The sequence below is a fragment of the Phascolarctos cinereus genome, unplaced genomic scaffold, assembly GCF_003287225.1.
Source record: "Phascolarctos cinereus isolate Bilbo 61053 unplaced genomic scaffold, phaCin_HiC Scaffold_4;HRSCAF=312, whole genome shotgun sequence".
NCBI lineage: Eukaryota > Metazoa > Chordata > Mammalia > Diprotodontia > Phascolarctidae > Phascolarctos > Phascolarctos cinereus.
In genome coordinates, this window is record NW_027555847.1 from 322,693,174 (window position 1) to 322,715,612 (window position 22,439).

At 38.3% G+C, this 22,439-nt stretch overlaps 1 protein-coding gene across 1 annotated transcript; it reads right to left on the reverse strand.

The window, feature by feature from the left end:
- Window positions 1-4,773: 4,773 nt before the first annotated feature.
- Window positions 4,774-20,953, reverse strand: KGD4 (alpha-ketoglutarate dehydrogenase subunit 4). Its single transcript, XM_020998482.2, has 4 exons — window positions 20,848-20,953; window positions 9,121-9,184; window positions 5,589-5,776; window positions 4,774-5,499 (listed from the first exon to the last, which is right to left on the reverse strand). The coding sequence occupies exons 1-4, from the start codon at window positions 20,884-20,886 to the stop codon at window positions 5,482-5,484; spliced, it is 309 nt and encodes a 102-aa protein (XP_020854141.1). The 5' UTR covers window positions 20,887-20,953; the 3' UTR covers window positions 4,774-5,481.
- Window positions 20,954-22,439: the final 1,486 nt, after the last annotated feature.

The window sequence follows — 22,439 nt, forward strand, 5'->3', positions numbered from 1 at the left end:
AAGAAGCGGTTGCCCAGGAGAGCCAATATGGCGGCCACCTGTCAATATTTTTTCTGCTCTGGAGCGAGTTGATGATGTTTTCTGCCGAAAACGGGAAGCGGGGAGTGTGGGGACATGAGGGAGAGGGTAAGAGCAGCGGACGGCTCATGGCTTTCTTTGTAGATTTCAAGCCTTCCTTGACTTCAGCTCCATAGTCCGCGTTGTTGCTCTTCCTAGCATGGGGCCTGGCACGAAGGAGGCGCTTTCCTGAGGGCTCACGCATTTACTCCTGTTGTCATAGTAACGAGGGACGCCAGGGTTTGACCCGAGGCTCTTTGGACCGACCGCCTTTCCCTGCCTCATTCCCCTTAAACTGTAAAGGGGAGACACTGGTTGAGCCGAAAATTTGTCCGCAGCAATAATTCAGGTTTATATGTCGCTTTAAGATTTACAGAACAGTTTCCTCACATCCTGGCGAGGCAGGCAGTGCAAGGATCATTCCTAGTTTACCTTTTTTTTTTTTTCACTAGTTTACATAACGGCGAAACCGAGACTCAGGAGTTCAGTTGCTTGGGGCCACACAGCCAGCCAAGTATCAAACTCAGCATTCACACCCTTGATCTCTTGGTGCCTGGAAGAACTAGACTTATGTCTGAGAGAGGGGCAAAGATAATTCAATTTTTCGCCGAAAGGTAAAGAGTCCTAAATTTGAAGTAAAACAAGTCTGAATGCTGGCTGTACCTATGGGACCTAGGGCAAGTGACTTAACTTCTTTGGGCCTCGGTTGTGTGAAAAGAGAGGGTTTTAGGGTTTTGCTAGTTGACCGATCTTCGCAGTTTCTTACAACCGCAAATCCACAATCCTGTGATTTCATGTTTACTCTTTATCTTCATAGCTTCTTTTATTGTTAGGACCTGGGGATGGTGAGCTGACTTAGAACTGCGGGGGTGGGGGTGGGGCGGGTAAGTGGAAGTAGTGGGGGACCGGAGGGAAGGAGAAAGCTAGCAAAATGAAGGGGCAAGAACATTAAAAGGCAGGAGAGATGGTGAGGGCATAAGGTATGAAGGAGAATAATGTAGCTAGGAGAACTGGATGAAATTAAAGACTGTTCCCCGAAATGAAGGTGAAGAAGAGGGAAGGTAGCAAAGCAAATTATTGAGAATGGGGGTGATGGAGAATATTGCATTAAAGTTTACAAAGTCTTTACACACATTTGAAATTCACAATGTAAGGTACTATAAGTAGTATTACATTCATTTTCTAGACGAGGAAACTGAAGCTCAGAAAAGTGATTTGCTCAGGGTCATACCAATAGTATGAGACAAGATTTGAACTCTGGTCTTCCTGATTCCAAGTCCAGCAGTCCATCTACTAAGCCTCACTCTTGGTAAAAAGCATTCCTTCCACCCCCATTCTTTTTTTTTTTTTTTTGGCTAGGCAATGGGGTTAAGTGACTTGCCCAGGGTCACACAGCTAGTAAATGTTATGTGTCTGAGTCTGGATTTGAACTCAGGTCCTCCTGAATCCAGGGCCGGTGCTCCATCCACTGCGCCACCTAGCTGCCCCCACCCCCCATTCTTATAGGATAAAAAAAATGCAAGGAGTGGAGAGGAGTTAATGTCAGTAAGACCTAGACTTAGGGGTGCTTGCTTTGGTAGAGAACACTATATGTAACCAATGGCTACACTGGGGTGTTTTGTGCTTGTGCTTGACTTGCATAATGTGTCCCAATCATTTCTGAAGATGAAACGTAATTTGGAAAGTCCCAGATAACTTGCATGGTCCTCACCTGATCTAAGCAGAGTTACGGCAACATAGTTGGGGAGGGGGGAGGCATGAGTACAGTGCTCTTAACATCTGGGATTTCAAGAAAATTTTTTAAACTTTTAAGTTTTTAAGCTTTGTAGAAGTCTTAGAAGACTGCATGATGTGGTGGGGGAAGTTTAAGATTAGAAACCAGAAGACCTGGGTTCAAATTCTGTCTCTAACATGATAACTATGCAATAGGCCAGTACTGCATTCAACCACTCCAAGTCCTATTTCCTCCATAAAATAGAGTTAAGGCAGATTTGTGTTCTAGAAAGAGAACTAAGTCAGAAAATCTGGACTGAAACCGAGTTTTGCCACATACTAGATGTAGGAATTGGTTACAAGAAGGCTTACCCTCTAGGCTTCAGTTTTCTCATGTGTAAAAGGGGTTGGAACAGGTGTCCAACTCTAAATCTATGATTATATGAAAAATAATACTGTCAAACAAGGTATTCTGATGGGGAGGGGGAAAGAAGTGGAGGGAAGAGTCATTATAGGTATAGGTCATCCCCCTTCCCCAGCTGAAAGCAATCTATCACATATTTATTAAGTACTTAGAGGGGAAGGATTATAGGAAAGGTGTGTCACTATTTGAGAAGTGAACCACAACTCTACTCCATACTCTACATACTGTGCTAAATCCAGAAATGAACGGGAGAGCTAGACTGCCTTTGGGAAAATGTGCAGTGTTCTTAATAAATTCAGTATTCTTCCTGAAATAAAAGGCTCATCTTTTAAAAACTAATATTCTTCAGTGGAATTATGTGGCTTGATTCATAAGATGCTACAAACTCTGAAGAACTGGAACTGGGGATCAGGCAGGGGGCAATAGAGATAACAGGAGTGGGTGGGCATAAGCAGGTTGCAGCACATTATGAACAAGAATGACACAGGAGAAACAGCATAAAGGAGAGCATCAGAGAAATCTGTGCCCGTTTGAAAAAAGATGGGCTAGTCACATAAGTCGGTAGAAAGAAGAGATAACTGATGGACAACCTAAGCATTCCCTTTACTATCCTTGTAATATCAAGAGATCTAGAGGAAGGTCCCCAGAATTTTGGGTGAATCCTCTATGTTAGATTTATGGGGAGATAAGACAGGTTACATAAGGTAAGCAGCCACTTATGAGTTACGATTTGCATTGCTAAAAAAAAACCAAGTTAATGAGGTCATATCTACCTACTGGAATACTGGATAGTAATCATAAAATCAATTTAACATTTACATAGTGCCTTATGGTTTTCAAAGTACTTACAAACATCATCTCACTTGGTACTTACAATAACCCTATAATGCACATTTATCCAGTGCTTTAAGATTTACAGAGCCCTTTCCCCACACCTTTGTGAGGTAAGAAGTACAAGTGTGATCATTCCCTTTTACAGATGAAGAAAACTGAAGTTCTGAGGAACTAATTGATTGGCCCCATAGTCATACATCTATTAAGTGTTGGAGCAGTGTTGAGCTTCATTGTCCTAACTCCAAATCCAAGGTAGTTGTTGTCTTCCCCACACCATCGTGCTCCTTCTCATGAAGCAGGCACAACAGATACCTTCCACCTATTTTACAGATAAAGAGACATGCAGAGAGGCTGCAATTTGCCCGAACACACAGCACCCCAAAGGTTGGCTTCACTGGTGCACAAGGGTAACAGGCAATCGAAGATCATGAGAGCACAAAGGAATGTGAAACAAGAGGGAGTTTCCTCCCAGTAGGAAAAATTTCCAAACAAACAAAGCTTGAGATGGCATCTTAGCATCTCGATTTTTGTACTCCTCTTCTTTGACACTTACTGCACTGATACTGCTGCTCTAAGGCCTTCACAGCACCATCCCCAAAGCATTTCAGGCTCAAAACACCCATTTTTTAGTCCTAGGTGTTAGAAAGCAAGCACGCTGGCTGATTCATGTTATGTGAATCACTCAACCCCCACAGAGACACTGACTTTTTTGAAAAGAATGTCTGCTAACCAAAATGAATTTCAGGCAGTGAAATGATTCAATTTCCCTTAACATATAGACAGGAAGCCCTCCTTAGAGCCTGTCCCTATGTTCAGTTTCCCTAAATTATTCCTGCTTTTCACAACTTCACTTTCTGAACACCCAAATTCTCTAAAAAGATCAAGTTTTTGTTGTTGTTTTGCAAAATGAACACAGGGAAGCCATCTGTACTTAAGGGATCTAGTTTATAAGTTGGACACTGCCTGTATAGTTTCTACTGCTGTTCCATAGCTTTATTCCAATCCAATCCAGAACAGATAAAAGAGAGGTGATTCTTTACCCTTTTCCTGTCTCCTGGACCATATATTTTACATAAAAATAGATGATGAAAATGTAGAAGCAGCCTGCTCTGAAAGTCAGTTTCCCATATACATACAGTATATAGAAAAGAGAGTAGTGAACTGTTTTCTCAGTTATCAGGTAAACGACAAATTTGTTCAGTCATTTTCAGTTGTGTCCGACTCTTCGTCACCCCATTTGGGGTGTTCTTAGCAAAGATACTGAAGTGTTTTGTCATTCCCTTCTCTAGCTCATTGTACAAATGAGGAAACTGAGGCAAACAGGGTTAAGTGATTTATTTGCCCAGGGTCACACAGCTAATAAGTGTTTGAGGTCACATTTGAACTCAGGAGGATGAGTCTTCCTGACTCCAGGACCAGCACTCTATCCACTGTGCCACCTCAATGCCCAAAAACAAATTGCTCTCAGCAGTAATTCACTATTCATTGCTCACAAATTACATGGGAACCAGTAATTCAAAATACTTACCAATACAAAACAGTTTTACCATTCTGATTTACCAAAGTTTGAAATAGTAGAATGGAATTTATTTAGTTTTATGGGCCTAGATCACCAACAATGAGATATTTGTCATCATTTGACCTTAGTGGAAAAAATCCTTATTATGGCCAATTATAAAACTTTGTTAAAGTAGAAATGTTATGTCAGTGCTTTAAGACACTAACCAATATGTGACAGGGACAAGTGGGAAAATAAATATTTAATTCGATTTGTGCTCACAATACATGATCAAAACATAACAAACTCAAAGGGCAGGAACTTTTTCTTCTCTTAAGACAAACAGAATACCTTCTAAAACACATCCCCCTACTTCCATTTCATTTTTCGTTTGTCATTTTATGGTTTTTGACAAACACAAGTTTGATAACTATAATAAAATACATTTTTCATTATTATCCTACTCTCAGTAACACAGTGATCAGTGCTATCTGAATTTTATCCTTCAGAATAGGATAACACTGATTCTCATCTAATCTCAAAAGCTTTGGTATCTCTCCTAAAACAATGATTCTACCTGACCAGTACTTTCCATTACTAAAGGAAAAAACAATGAAAAATTATGGGAAATCTGATAGGTTACTAGAAATTAAACCTGAGCTTTTAACAGTTAACTATTAGAGGTAACTGAAAATCAAAAGTAAGTTAAGATGCTATCCAAATTACAAAAAATCCTACATAAGACTCAAACCCTCAGGTTAGCTTATAGACAAACTTACTTAGAAACAAATTAGGATATAGAAATGTCTATCTACATTTTCTAACCTTTATTTTATACAGAATCTTATATTAAATTGGTTTCATATACAATTTAACATTAGTCGTTTTTGAAGGCCTTTATTGTGAAGATAGCCACTCTATGTCTGACAATCATAAATAACAGGCTTGTCAGTGATTACTCCGGACCTCCACGCTGCAAGAGAAAAAATAAAATAAAAGGTTATATAATGTTTCAAAAGATGCTACCATATTTTTATGAGGTAACAAAAGGAAACAACATACTTGAATAAATTCAATTTCTTCTGGAGACATGAGTTTCCTCCTGTATTTCTGAGGTAATGTTTTTACTATTTCAGCGGTATCTGGTGGACCATGATTCATTGGCAAACCTGATGATTTACCACCCACAGAATGCTGTGATACTGCAGAAGAGTGAGATGGAAGCACGGATGATTTTAAAGATCCTGGTACTGAAATTAAGAATTTTAAAATCAGAGAAATTGTCTAGGAACTTTAATAATACTTATTTACTGTACTATACAAACCAATCCATTCTTGCGGCTACAATGCAGTTGTAGGTACTAATGCTGCACAGAAATAACATAACTAACATAACACAGTTTGCAAAAATTTAATAAATTATTCTTGTCATGCTGCATTGCACCCTCCCAGCCCCATCGCCCAACCTGGAGTGTGGGGAGCTGCCTTGTCCTCACCCTCTTCCCTGCCTCCCCTCCCGGTGCCTCATGGAATCTCTCTTCACTTTTTCAATGATAGCCTTGCTTGCTGGTGGGCTCCGCTGTTTCAGCATTGCTGCCTACTCTGGCTTTTCTAGGTTCCTACACTTAGGACCCTTAAGGAAGAAGGGAATGGAATCAGGAAGTGGGAAGGCTGTAGGACTTTCCTCCATTGTTTTGCTCAACAATAACTGCATATCATCCTCTCCCTAATAACTGGGCAGGGTTATTTCACCACAGTTATGTTTTTAAACTAAAATAAGGGGTGGTATTTATTAGATAGAAGCAGCAAGATGTAGCAACTAGAGTACTGGGCTTGGAGGTGGGAAAGACTTCAGCTCAAATCATGCTTCGGACACTAAATTGCCAGACCTAGTAGCTTTTTCTCTTTTTCTTGCTTTCTTCACTGTCTTCTTTATATTCAGTAAGATGCACTTGATACTTTCATATAAGCAACATTCCAACATATTTGAAAAGGATGTTTGATAAGCAATGTTGGTTTATTTGTGACTAATACAGTAACATATCATATACAAAAAGTTGATCTCATCCTTTGTGACCTCTGTGCATCATTGGACACAGTTAATTATACTCTTCTCTGGAAAATATTTTCTTCCTTGGGTTTTCTTGACACTATTTTTTCTTCCTTTTAATATTACAGCTTCTTCTCAGTTTCATTTACTGAATCATTCTTATGCTGCTCCCAAATTGTGGGTATACTCCAAGGCTTTGTCCTGGGCCCCATCTCCCTAAGTGACTTAGGCTATTCTCATGGGATCAATAATCATTTCTATTCAGACGATTCCAAAATCTTAGAGCTCTGGGCCTGCAGTCACAAACACATGAGTTTAAATCCAATCTCAGACGTTTACAAGTCACATCACCTCTATTTGCCTCCCTTTCCTCATCTGTAAAATGGGGACAATAATAGCACTTACTTCCCAGGGTTGCTATGAGATCAAATGAGATAATAATTGCAAGTAACTGGCATACAGTAAGCGCTATATAAATATTAGCTATTATCATTATTATTGTTATTATTATTATTATATTCAGCACCATAGATCACCAACTTCCTATTGGGCATTTCCCATTGGATAACCCACATATTTGAAACTCACTATGTTCAAAACAACTCAATATATTTTCTTCCAAATGTATCCTCCTGATAATTTCCCTGTTTCTGTTGACAGCATTACCACTGTTTTAGTCATTTAGGTTCCTAACCTCAGCATTATGCTCAATTTTTCATCCTCTCTCATCTCTCACGTGCAAGTCTTGTCATCTCTACATTTACAACATGTCTCAAATCTGTCTCTATATCTCTCCATTCACATGGCTACTTCCTAGTTCAGCCTCTCCTCATCTCTCACGTTGTCTTCTGTCTTTCTTTGAATTCTCAGCACTTAGCAGAGTGCATGGCCCATAGCAGGTACTTAATAAATGCTTTCTGACTATTACTAAAACTTCCTTAATTGGTCTTGCTGCCTCAAGTCTCTCCCTTGTTTAGTTCATCCTCTATGTAGCTGCCAAGTGATATTCCTAAAGTATATTTTCAGTATGTCAGCCCCCTGCTCAAAGGGTCCCAGTGTCTCTCTCCTGTGTTTCAGATACAACACGAAGTCCTCTGTTTGGCACTTAAAGCCCTTCCCAGGCTTACTACGCATCACTATCTTTCTACATACTATGTTCCAGAAAAACTTGCTCTTTCTTGCATATAAAATCACCTTGTATTTGACTTGCATGTATTTTGTATTTACTTATATGTGCACATGTCGTTTCCCTGGATAGGACACTGAGAACAGGAACTGTTTCACTTTTGTTTTGTTTTTGTATCCTCAGTGCCCAGGTACGCAGCAGGCATCAGATGTGCCTAAATAAGTACTTGCTGACTGACTGCTAGCTACTGTAACCCTTGGAAAGCCATTTAATCTCTACTGCCTCAAGCAGGAAACTCCCTTGGATTTATTGACTACACTGTTTAGATGGGAGTTCTCCCAGTTGAAGAAATCATATACTCTTTGTCAGCATAGTTAACAGATACATTAATTACTTTCTTGTAAAATTATTTGCAAGAAATAACATAGTTATTAGAGATCAACTCTTGTGCATAATTTGTTATATTATATCAGTCCCAAATAACCCACATCACCTACCAAACATCCTTAGCAAATATGTTAAAAGCAGTAGCTTAAATGAAGGTATCAAGGGCATCTAACTGGAAATAAAGGAGATAGAGAAAGTAAGAAGAAGAAGAAAGGTGAAGAGAAACAGACAAACCTCTAGGGCCTTCTTTCATTTAATACGGTTACTGCTAAGGTTTTTTCCATGACCCAGAGAAAAGAGTGAAAGAGGCCCTCATGCCCTACATTCCTTGGCAGGGGTAAGATTAGGGGAAGCATCTGGAATCTTCCCCATTGACAGGTCCAATGGAAGAAGAAACAGGAGAGAAGAGGAAAGGAAAAATGGGAAAGAAATACTGGATTCAAAAGAAAAGAAAAAAAAACCTTGACTAGAAGTAAATTACATTCTGGGTTCCTTCTCCCTTTCCCCCATATTTTCTGACATAAAAACTCATTATCAATGAAGAGGAAGAAACATTCTACTACTATATCATTATAGCCTCCATGCCACCTCCCATGGCTATCATAAGTTTTAACACTGAATAATTAAAAATTTGATGAAAAAGATAAATAATAGAAAAATTGGTCCTAAATTTCCCTGGCATAGAGTAGTGATTAATAAATACTTGTTGAATTGAATTCACTCTATTCCACTAACACCCTCTGAGATACCATGACTAGCTTTAAAAAAAAAAAAAGAGGTGCAGCTAGGTGGTACAGTGGATACAGCACTGGCCCTGAAGTCAGGAGGACCTGAGTTCAAATATGGCCTCAGACCAAACACTTGACACTTACTAGCTGTGTGACCCTAGGCAAGTTACTTAACTTCAATTGCCTAAAAAAAAGAAAAAATTTAAAAAAAAATTTTTTTTAAAAAGGCTACCTGGTTTATGATGAAGATAAGCAATCTATGATACAAGTGTGTGTGTTAATTTGAGGGAAGATGATACTTACCATTCAGTTTGGGGTAGCCTTTTCTGTCAGGGAACCTTATTAGTGGAGTGTGTGGCTTGACTACCTAAAAAAGAAAGAATAAAATAATATGAGAAAGAAAAGAAAGATAAATACTATTTGTAAACTCAGGACGGTCATTGCAAAAGTATACCATGATTAAGAAATTACCTGTTAAGTTTTATAAATGATTTGTTGCCTTGCCCATGACATACATTATTGTTTCTAAGTGCTGAATTTGCACAAGTAAAAGACCAAATGACCTTGAAGGCTATCTACTTTCCATTTAATTCTCTCATTCCTCCATCCTGCCCTCCCCAAACTCCTAAAACAAAAGTAACACAATGGTGGGAATGAGTAACTTTTATAGAATTGGCTCTTCTCAGCAATGCAAGGATCTAAGACAACTCCAAAAGTCTCATGATGGAAAATGCTATCCATATCCGGAGAAATAACTATGGAGTCTGAATGCAGATAGAAGCAGACTATTTGCTCTTTTTTCTTTGTTGTTTTGTTTTGTTTCTTCTTTTTTGTGGTTCCTCCCATTGGTTCTAATACTTCTTTACAATACGACTAATGTGAAAATATGTTTAATATGAATGTATATCTGGATTTAATATGAATGTATATCAGATTGCACACCATCCTGAGGAGGGGAGAGGGAAGGAGTGGGAGAAAATTGAAAACTCAAAAGCTTATGGAAGTGAATGTTGAAAACTTAAAATAAATAAATTTAAAAAAATAAAAAGCATTTTCACATACGTTATATTCATTTGAACCTTATAGAATCCTTGTTAAATTGAATTCTATTATTTATATGCAAATACTTTTTCAGGACGAAAATGTATCAGAGGGACTAAATGGGTTGTCCAGATTCACTAAACCAGCTGGTGAAGAGAATCATGATTAGTATTCAACTGAATTCTTGAGTTCTTGTCTGATGCTTTTTTCCACTATACCAGACTATATTTAGTTTAGCACTGAAGAAAAATGTACAAAAAAATAAAACTGATAAAAGATTTAGAAAATAAACATCTATTAAAGAACACTTTCCTTTGGGCATAATGCTACAGCTATTTTAAAATAATACTTAGGGTGTGAAGTCTTAGGAGTAAGCAACAATAAAATTCTAATTTTAAAAAGTTCTGTTTTTTAAAACTGTTTAGCAGTAAGTTTTTTTTAAACACTAAAATCATTATCTAGTGATCCCCTTCACCATAGTACCCTCCCCATTAGCAACAAAAATGGTTAAGAAAAACTCCAAATCAGCAAATTTGTAGCATTTGGTACTGTTCATAATTTATTGAAAATAAATTGTGTTACACTTGTCTAAAAACTGCATTTGAGATGATTATCTTGCCCTCTAGTACTCCTCTCAATTACATCATCATAATTATTGTATATACTGTTCTGGTTTTTCTTTCTTCATGATGTATCATTTCATATAGGTTTTCTCATGTTTCTCATATTAATAATTTCTCATGGAACTATAACATTCCATTATATTCATACCAGTTTGTTTAGCCATCACCTAAAAAAGGATGGGTACCTACTTTGTTTTTCCACTACCATGAAAAATGTCTTCATGAATATTTTGGCATGCATGAAACTATCATTGACATCTTTGAGCTAGAAGCTCAAGTGGGTTGAATGGGTCAAAAAGCATGAAAAGTTTAATATTTCCCACATAATCTCAAATTGATTTCCTAAATGGTTTGACCATTCAGAGATCTGCCAACAGTATACGTATATGCCTGTCTTCCTGCAACTTCTCTGATACTGACTCTTTTAATCTTTTATCATCTTTGCCAGTTTGATGGGTGATTCCTCAAAGTTGTTTTAATTTGCATTTCTCTAGTGTTTGGGGGCATTTTTCTTTCCTGTATAACTATCGATAGCTTCCATTTTTTTGGAAAACTTTCTTCGTATCTTTAAACCACTAACATCTATTGGGGAATGATGGCCATCATATATTTGAATTAATTCCTCTATAGAGATGTTAGATAAAACTTTATCTGTTTTGTCAGAAACAAGGAATTTTCCTAAGTTATAGCTTCTCCTATTCTATCTACACTGACTAGATCCCTATACCTACTGGGAGCTTCTTTTGATATATAAGATGCTAATCCAAACCTATTATCTGCCAAATAATGCCTACTTTTCCCAGAAGGTCTTGTCACATAATAGGAAGTCTTCTTGGTAGTTTGTGTTCTTGGGTATAACACTGTACTATCATGTTCCTTTGCTTCTAGGTCTTGCTTATCTAGTCTGTTTTGCTGACTTACACTTTTCTTTTTCAAACAGTACCAAATAATTTTGAGGATTACTACTTCATGATACAGTATGAAACCTGACAAAACTAGGCATCCTTCATTCCTACTTTTCCTTGTTTTTTTTCTTGAAATTCTTGACATTTCATTCCTTGAAATACATTTTATTAGTTTGGCAATATTATTAGAATTATACTAAATCTGTAAATTAGGCAGTGTCATATTATATTGGCACAGCCCCACTATGAACAATAATTCCCTTTTCAAGCTCTTTTCAATTCAATCCAGGAAGCGCTATTTTTTAAACTAAAATCTGAAAAAAATATAATGTTATCTATGTTTTACTGTATTATTTATTGTTAAATATTTCCCAGTAACATTTTGACCTAGCTGGGCCTACTTGGAAGTGTTGCATCCTGTTTAATGACCTAGACCATCCATCCATTATCCCTAAGATTCTACCAATGTAGAAAGGAAAAATAAATCTTCTAATTCTAGTGTATATATATCATCCCATCAATGGAAAATATTTAAATGATACTAACTTCTCATCCCTCCCAGTCTGCTCACTCACACAATCCTTAAGGAGACTAGATTTCCTTTAATGTTAGGTATTTAGGAAAGGTCCAAAGTAGTCACTTAAAGAAAAATGTGCGGGGAGAGGGAGGAGAAGACAGCAAAGAAATAGTCACTAATCACGTAGCCCTAAATATCTAGCTATACTATGGTTTTTATAGGATCTATGGTTTCATCAGCTTAAGTACTTTCTCCACAACCCAGACTTAAATCTTCCATACTTTGTTAAATACACTTTGGGAGAAAAAACTCCACAATAATATCACTTGCTGGCTAATTTCCTTGTGATGAGCCCCTCTTTGAACTCAACAAAGCTGATCCAACGTTAACAAATAATCAGTTCAAAGTTGGGTCCCCACTCAAAGGCTCTGGTCTCTATATACTGTTAGAACAAGAGCTTTTCTTTTGCTATCAGTCTTTGGGAACCCTGAGTCATCATGTTAAGCTTCTCAAGGGTAGGGACTATTTCATTTTTGTCTTTGCATTCCCAGTACCTGGGATACTGTTTAGAACATACTTAATAAGTAGTGCTTAATAAGTACATGGAAATAATTAATGTTACAAGGGCTGTTGGAAAACAAGCACACCACTACACTGATGGTGGAACTGTGAATTGGTCTAACAGTTCTAGAAAACAATTTGTAACTAACCTAGAAAAGTAACTCAACTGTTCATACTCATTGACAAAGCAATATCATCGATGGACTAAGTCAAAGCTACAAGGAAAGGTCCTATATATATCAAAATATTCATAGTAGTATTAATAATAAACTGGAATCAAGTTGGATATCTATTGATTGGAAATGCTGAACAAACTGATATATATAAATGTAATGTTGTTATAAAAACTGAAAAATGTGAAGTATTTAAAATAACTTTAGAAGACTTAATGAACTGATAGAGTGAAGTAAGCTAAACCCACATAATATATAAAATAATCACAATATAAAGGAAAACTTGAAAAGACATCAAGACTTGGATCAATGTATTCACCAATCATGACCCTAAAAAACCGATCATGAGGTACACCTCTCCTCTCCACTCTTTGTAGAAATGGAGTAGACCACATAAAGGTAGAGAACAAAGCATATGTTATCAGATATAAACAACATATTGGTTTGTTTTGCTTAACTGTATTTCCTCTTATGAGAGACTTCTATTGAGGGTTGTTACTGGGAAATCAGTAAGACTTAAAAAAAAAAAGAGAGAAAAATTATGGCAGTACAGAAGTGCCAAAGGACTGGAAAGAGGCAAGTATCCTTTAAAAAAAGGGGGGGGAGGGGAGGAGATGAGTAGATTAGTCTAAAAATTATAGGGCTAATGAACTTCAGCTCCTGGCAAAATTTTAGAACATGTCATTAAAGGAAAGATTTGTGAGCTTTTAAGATCACAGATTTAGAGCTGGAGACTTTGGAGGTTATCTAGCTCAATCCTTCATTTTACAGTTGAGAAAAGTGAGGCCCAGAGAGGCTATACAACAGAAGTTAAAAATGGAGGTGGTAGAATAAAATGTGAACCCATGTCCTGATTCTAAGCCTGGAACATTCCCCAATATACAGCACTGCTTAATGTCAATTATGCCAAGTGGAGTGCCCCATGAATATGTATTCTTGGCCTACTGCTACTAAACCTTTTTATCAGTGGCTTGGATCAAAATATGCATAGTTTGCTTTTCAAATTATCTAATGACAACAAAGTTCAGAGAGATAACTAGCAAGAGAGGTGAGAGATTCAGGATCCCAAAAGATCTTACAAGGCTTAATAAAATAGCCTAATAATATGAATTTTTTTGTTTTTCAGTCATGTTAGTCGTGTCTGACTCTTCATGACCCCATCTGAGCTTTTCTTGACAGAGATATTACAGTGGTTAGCCATTTCTTTCTCCAGCTCATTTTTCAAATAGGGTTAAGGGACTTGCCCAGGATCACATAGCCAGTAAATGTCTGAGGCCAGATTTGAACTAAGGTCTTCCTAAGTCGAGGCCCAGGCTCTATTCCTTACACTACCTGGCTACCCCAAAATATTCAATTCCATTTTGGGTTAATAAAAAAAGAGTCTCCACAAGTATAAGATGGAAGAGATGCTGCTAGAAAACAGTTCTTGTGATCCAGACTGCACGCTCAAAATGGGCTAACAAACAGTGACCTGGCAGTCAAAAAAGTATTAGCTTCAAAAATGAGCTCAGAAAAAAAGGGGGGGGAAAGAGCAACATTGAGGCATTTTAAAAAATGCACAGAGGAAAAAAGAATGAAGGCAAGAAACAGTACAGTTTTGAAAGTTATTTGTCAAATTTATTATATACTTTAAAAAAAATTGTTCTACATAAAAAAGATTCAGTTAGATGCAGAATCCTCTTCTTTTTATTACATATCTGTAGATGCTCACTTTATTTGGTGTTTTAAATTCAGAACATAAAAAAAAAATCCTCAACACAATAGAATGGTATTTTAAGTGACATAAAAGCAGGTACAGTTTCCATAGTGAGGGAGGTGATAGTCCTGTCGTACTCTTCCCCTGGTGAGACAACAGCTGGAATGTTTTGAACACATTTCAGGAAGGGCATTGACAAGCTGTAACACATCCCAGGAGAATAATCGTACCCTTTGGGACTCAGTTAAAAGAATTGGTTATATTTAGCTCAGAAAAGCCATGATATAAAGAAGGGAAAAGGATCTACGTGTACAAAAATATTTATAGCAGCTCTTTTTGTGGTCAAGAATTGGAAATTGAGGGAATGTCATTGGGGAAGGGCTAAACAAGTTGTGGTACATGAATGTAATGGAATACTATAAAACTATAAGAAATAATGAGAAGGCGGGTTTTCAGAAAAACTTGGAAAGACTTACATGATGATGCTGAGTGAAGTGAGCAGAACCAGGAGAACACTGTATACAGTAACAGCAACATTGCTCGATGATCCACTATGATTGACTTAGCTCTTCTCAGAAATACAATGGTCTAAGACAATTCCAAAAGACTTATGACAGGGGCAGCTAGGTGGCGCAGTGGATACAGTACTGCCCTGGAGTCAGGAGGACCTGAGTTCAAATCTTGCCTCAGTCATATAACACTAGCTGTGTGACCCTGAGCAAGTCACTTAACGCCAGTTGCCTCACACACACACAAAAAAAGACTCATGACAGAAAATGATATCCAATTCCAGAGAAAGAACTATGGAGTTTGAATGCTGATCAAAGCATACTATTTTAACTTTTTTTTTGTGGCTTTTCCCTTTTGTTCTGTTTCTTCTTAATATGGAAATATGTTTACATGATTGCACATGTGCAATCTATATCAGATTGCTTACCATCTTGGGGAGGAAGGATGGGAGGGAAAGAAGGAGAAAAAATTTGGAACTCAAAAATCTTGTGAAAAATGAATGTTGAAAACTATCTTTACATGTAATTGGAAAAAATAAAATGCTATTTACAAAAAAAAGAAAGCCATGATAGCTGTCTTCAAATATCTAAAGGTCTAGTGTGTGAAAGAGAAATTAGATTTGTTATGCTTCACCTCAGTTAAGAGAATTAGGAGCAATTAATGAAAGTTGCATAGGAGCAAATTTCAGCTTGATGTTAAAAAAAAAGCGGCTTCCTAATCATTACAGGATCCCAGATCATAGATTTAGAGCTAGAAGAAACCTCATCAAAAGCTATCTAATCAACTTCCTCATTTTTGCAGATAAGAAAGCTGATGCCCAAGGAGATTAAGTGATTGCAAAGTCATACAAGTAGGTAATAAAATATTAAAGGGGTAGGCTAGAGGATGCAGTGCATAGAGTGCCAGGCCTGGAGTCAGGCTCATCTTCCTGAGTTTAAATCTGGCCTCAGATACTTCCTACCTGTGTGACCCTGGGCAAGTCACTTAACCTTGTTTGCCTCAGTTCCTTATCTGTAAAATGAACTGAAGAAGGAAATGGCAAACCACTCCAGCATTTCTTCAAAGAAAACCACAAATGGAGTCACGAAGAGTCAGACACTGAAACAACTGAACTATAACAAAAAATAGTAAAGACAGTATTCCTACTCACATCCTCTAACTCCAAATCCAGTGGTCTTTCTATTGTTCGTGATGCCATAGCAGTAATGGCAAGTGAGAGGCCCACTTGTCAATGTTGTGGCCTTGGCGTCACATACATGTTTGGATTGGTTAACAATGATAGCAGCTAACATTTAGATGATGCTTGTTTGAGCCACACAACAAAAATATGAATAATACAGGCATCATTATTAAAAACCCATTTTATAGCTGAAGAAACAGGTCTAGAGAAGTTACATGACTTGCTTATGATCTTAAAGCTAGCAAAGCATGGAAAGAGGAATTCAATTTCAAATCTTACTGAGCTCAAGTCCAACAGCCTTTCCACTGTTACACTGCCACTCTGAAGGTCCCTTCAACTCTGAAATTCTGTTATTTGGTGAAATCGACAATTTTCCCTCTTCAGTTACACTTAACAGTTGAACTTTACAATAATTTTCCTGAAATTAAAGCCGTACAGTACAAGTTTTCTTAATTTTCTTCCTTTCTACCTTGAAATTTCTCTATATCATTGCCATCCTTTCCTCAATCATTCTTATCTTTGAGGATAAAGAATCCCTCCTTTTTGCTAAGATTATCTCTTCCATTTATCGGCTCCACTGGTGCTCTTAATCTCAAACTCTGAGCACTTTGCTCCAACAATTCTCTTTTTACTTGTGGAAAAATAAGCAGATTTGGGGCTATGAATAGTCCAACCGCACTGGAAAACTGACAGAAATTATGAAAGAAAAGTCATGATACTGTTTATATCCCTTGAGCCAGAGATCCCACAGCTGAGCATATACCCCAAGGAGGTAAAAGACAGAAGAAAGGTGATATATAGATACACATATGTGTATGGATGTATATGTGTACATGTATGTATGTAGATAGATAAATATAGCTAGATATAAACAAAATATTCATAGTGGGGCTTTCTGTGGTATCAAAAACACTGGAAACAAATCGGGTATCTACAGTTTGGGGAATGACTGAACTAATCATGGCATATGATCATAATGGGATATTGTTATTGCCCCAAGAAAGAATAGCTATTAAATTCTGAGAAACAAAAGAGTTGCGTGAAATGATGCAGAACAAAGTTAAGAAGAACCAGGAAAAGTTTATACGATGACTGAAATCATATAAAGAAAAACACTTAACAAAAAGCAGTTGAACTCAATGACCAATCTTGGTTCTATAGGGAAATGTTGAAATATATACTTCCCCAAAGCAGTTGTATAGCGTGCTAGATCCAGTCATTGTAGGATGGCTTAATTATTTTTAGTTACTTTGAGTGAAGCTGTAAATTTCTTTAAGCCTCAGTGTCACCGCCTAAAAAATTCAGAAAATGCCTTTACTACCTCCCTTAGATGTAGGGATTACTATCAATGATTAATTAAGAATACAAACCAAGAATCAGCCTTTAAGATTAAACTTTGGAAAGTAAGTCCAAGAAAAATGTTACAGAAGTTATTTTGAAATATATCTGCTACAGGGGAAATACATTTTATATCAAAATTAAAGGCCAAAGAGCAGAAGGACGGGTGAAAGAACAGAAAAATAATGGCTAACAAAATTTAGCGACTGATAAGTAGAAGAAAATACTAGTTACTAAATGAAACCCCAAAACATAGGGAGTACACTATTCTTTCTTCCATAAATGTCCTTCCTTCTATGTGGCTTAGCCAGTTGAAATTCTAATCATTTTTCAAGGCTCAGATCAAATACTACTTACCTTTTCCCAGATACCCCCTTCTCCTCCAAACGTTCATAGTACTTTTTTCCTCCTTTACGCCCTTTTCCTGGTCTACTCAGTATTAGATCTGAATGCATGTTCTCCCTCAGCAGGTTATAAACTATTTGAGTATTATCAATGAATCAGCAGCATTTATTAAGTGCCTGATATAAACTAGGCACAGCATTAGGTGTTAGGAATACAAATACAATAATAACACAATCCCTGCTTTCAAGAAGCTCCCACTCTGTTGTGGGAAACAACACATATTAATATAAATATAACAATATAAATATAAATATAAAAAAATAAAATATATACAAAATAAATACAAAGTGTTGAAAGCAAGGAACCAGGCAGGTAGCCCAAAGAAGGTGGCTCTTGAACTCAACTTTAAAGGGAGCTAGAGATTTTAAAAGGCAGAATGAAGGAAGTGCATTCTAAGCCTGGGGAACATCCTGTGCAATGTCATTAAAGCGGAGACTAAATATCCTGCATTAGAAACAGCAATTAGGGCATACTTTTTGGCAAGAATATAGTGTATGTGAAGAGCAATAATGTAAAAGTCTAGAAAGGTAGACTGGAGCCAGATTGTGAAGGGCTTTAAATGCCAAATAAAAAAGTTTTTATTTTATCTAAGAGGCAATAATATAGGGAGCAAGTGGAGTTTTTTGAGCAGAGAGTATCATGGTCAGACTTGTGTTTTAGGAATGACTTCCATACCTGTGTGGAGGATGAATTAGAGAGAGTACAAACTTGAGGCAGGGAGACCAATTAGGAATTGATTGCTAATAATCTGGATGAAAGGACAGAGCCAACTGAACTATATAGTGGGGACTGTACAAGTGGACTGATGGGGGCAGATTCAAAAGCTGTTGTAGAGGTAAACTGATGAGATTTGGAAATGGAGTGTTATAAGGATTCAGAATAATTCTAAGATTGAGAACTTGAGTGACTGAAAGGGTGATGGTATCATCTCTTCATAATTAGGGAAGTTCAAAAGACGGAGTGAGTTTAGGAGAAAAAATAAGAAGTTATGTTTTAGATATGTCAGGTCTGAAATGCCTACGGGAAATCCAATAGGCAATGTCTAAATGTAAGTTAGGGATCTGATACAGAAGTCCAAAAGACTAGGACTGGATAGAGATTAGAAAATTATCTATGTAGATAACTTTAATAATAGCTTTAAGATCCGAAAAGTGCATTACATATGTTATCTCATTTGATCTTGAGAGGTAGGTGCTATTATTCCTATTTTAGAGATCAAGAAACCGGCTTGACTGGATTCACACAGTTAATAAATGTCTGAGGCAACATTAGAACTCAAGTCTTCCTAACTCCAAGTTCAGCAGGATATCCACTGCACCACCTGGTTGCCCTAACTCTAACAATCTATAAGAGATAGTTATTATTATCTCTAATGAATAGAGTAGCTAGGTAGTGCAGAGGATAACATATTTGAACATATAGGAAATGAGATCATCCAGAAAGTGTAAAGAAAGGAAAAGAGGGAATAAAAAAGAGAGCTTTTAGACACTTTCTGTTGGGGAGGAACTGAAGATGATCAGCAAAGGAGACTGAGGAGCTACCAGACAGACAGGAGGAGAAACCAAGAGAAAGATAAGTGTTACAATCCCATAGGATACACATCCACTTAAGGTTTACAAACCACTTTCCTCACAACCACTATGGGAGTATGAAGCAAGTATTATCCCAATTTTACTAAAAAGGAAAATGAGACTGAGTGGCAAAATGCATAGTCAATATTCTAATAAAAGAGGGGTTTAATAGAGGCAGCTAGGTGGCACAGTGGATAGAGCTCTGGCCTTGGAGTCAGGAGGACCTGAGTTCAAATCCAGCCTCAGACACTTGACAATTACTAGCTGTGTGACCCTGGGCAAGTCACTTAACCTCGACTGCTTCACCAAAAAGGAAAAAAAAAAGAGGGGTTTAAAAGGATTGTAAGCCAGTTCTCCTAAATCTAGCACCTTTCTTCTCATAGCTATTATCAAGCTTCCTTGAGATCAGTAACTGAGTGCTCACTTCACCTTCGGATCCTCTTCACCCAGCAAAAACTCTTAGCATGTAGATTAGTCAACAATGAATGGAAAAACTCAGTGTCTTATATATAGCAATAATAATAACTAGCATTTAAATAGCACTTTAAAGTTTGCAAAGCACTTTACAAATATCTCATTTGATCCTCACACCTGCCCTATGAGGTAGACTCTCCATTTTCCACATGAGGAAACTAAGACGTAGGGAAGTTATATGACTTTGCCCAGGGCCACATGGCTAGTAAGTTTCGGAGGCTGGGAATGTGTATGTGGGTCTATCTAAATCCAGGCTGCACCGTGCCACCCGGCTGCCTCGAGCACAGCTGGTGACGTCTGGGTAATCAGTCTCCCGTTCATCTTTTCTCTCAGGTAAGGTTATCTAGCTCCTCATCTGGAATCACATTTAGTTGTTTGCTATGTTGCTTCCACCACCAAACTTCGAGCTCCTCGACAGCAGGGGCTGTCTTCTGCCTTTCTTTGTATCCTCAGAGTTTAGCAAGTGCCCGGCATACACTTAATGTTTCTGGAATGACTTTGAGACCTAGGCTGGCCATGAAAGGTAGAGGTCCCTCCAGGTTGCATTCCCGGAGTCCTTGACAGCCTCCTCAGTGTCCTCCCGGACCGCCCCCTCATTTCTTTCCCGCCCTTCCTTCCTCCCTATTGGCTGTGACGGAACACCACCTCCACCGTGATTGGCCACGCGAGTATTGGGAAAGCGGAGCCCCGCCTCTCCCCGCCAACACCCGGGAATAAAGCTCCCAACCACTGAGGGAACCTGGAGAGCCAGAGGAACCCAGGATGGATCGGGCCGCGCCAACAGCCGGAGACCAACCAACCACGGCCCCACCGGGGCCACAGGCCCGCACACTCCCCGTACCGCCGCAAGGGCAACCGGGCACAGGGTCCAACGTCCACCTCCACATGCTCCCCGGCACGACTTCCTCACCCCTTCAGAAGACGGTACCGGCCGGCACCGCCACCAACCCCTTTCCCTCCCTGGAGGCGGCAGCCATTGACCTGAGTCCTTCCTACCCCGCCTGGGGGCCAAGAAAGGCAACGCCGAGTTTTTTACCTGCACGACCCGGGTGGCCGCAGCCATCTTGCTGCCCATGGCGACCCACGGGGATGTACTGTTTCCGGGGCAGGCCGAAGGACTGTTAGGATTCGACGGCGCCAGGCGAGGTTTTCGTTGGCGTCACTGACCACGAGGGGCGTGGTGACGACGCCCCGCCCTCCTCGAAGGCCGTCCCGCTTAGCCCCGCCCCTCGCCGCGTCCTCTGCGGCTTTGGTCCAGGTGACATCGCGCCTTCAGTTTTTCCAGCGGGCACTCAGGGAAGTCTACTTTATGCTTTATTTGTTTCGCCCTTTGCTACCCCTTTGTGCATGAATTACGATCAGTCCCTTCCAAAATACATTTTCCTAGGGAAAAGATTCACATGTACAAAAATATGCAAGCTTTCTGTAGTGGCAAAGAACTGGAAATTAAGGGGGTCCTCAAAAATTAGAGGATGGCTTTAAAGTTTGATACACGGTTGATTTTTATTTTCCTCTTCTAAAAATATTATTTGTCGTATTTTTGGGAAGGGGAGGAGGAAGGATACATGGGTTTCAAATTCTCCCTCCTATCCCTGAGATGGCAAGCAATTAGATATAGACTATATATGTGCAGTCATGTAAAACATTTCCATATTAGCCATGTTGCAAAAATGGACAAAACAAAAGGAAAATAAAGTTTTTTTTAAGTACGTTTTGACTTGCATTCAGACTCTATCAGTTCTTTATCTGAAGGTGGATGACATTTTTTCTTCATGTGTCCTTTGGAATTGTACTTGGATCCTTGTATTAATGAGAATAGTTGTCATTTACAGTTGGTCATCATATATTGCTGCTGCTGTGTACAATGTTCTTCTGGTTCTGCTCACTTCACTTTGCATCAGTTTATGTCTTTCCAGATTTTTCTTAAAGCATCATCGTTCCCGTTATTATAACACAATAGGATTTCATCACAAGCCATGACAATACCACAACTTGTCTGGCCATTCCACAATTCATGGGCATCTCCTCAATTTCCAATTCTTTGCTACCACAAAAAGAGCTGATATATATATATATATATATATATACATATATATATCCTTTTCCTTTTTTTGAAAAATCTCTTTGGGATACAGACCTAGTAGTGGTATTGTTGGGTGAAAGGATATGCAAGGTTTTATAGCCCTTTGGGCACAGTTCCAAATTGCTCTCGAGAATGGTTGGATCATTTCACAACTCTACCAACAGTACATTAGGGTCCCAATTTTCCCACATCCCTCCAACATTTGTCATTTTCCTTTTCTGTCATGTTAACCAATCTGAGAGGTGTAAGGTGGTGCCTCAGAGTTGTTTTAATTTTCATTTATCTAATCAATTGTGATTTAGAGCATTTTTTCATATAACTATGGATAGCTTTGATTTCTTTTTTTGAAAATTGCCTGTTCATATCCTTTGACCATTTATAAATTGGGAAATGACTCCTATTCTTAAAAATTTGACTCAGTTCTCTATATATTTGAGAAATTAGGCCTTTATCAGAGATACTTGCTGTAAAAATCTCCCCCCCAAGCCGTTTTCTCCTTTCCTTCTAATCTTGGCTGCATTGGTTTTGTATTTATGCAAACCCTT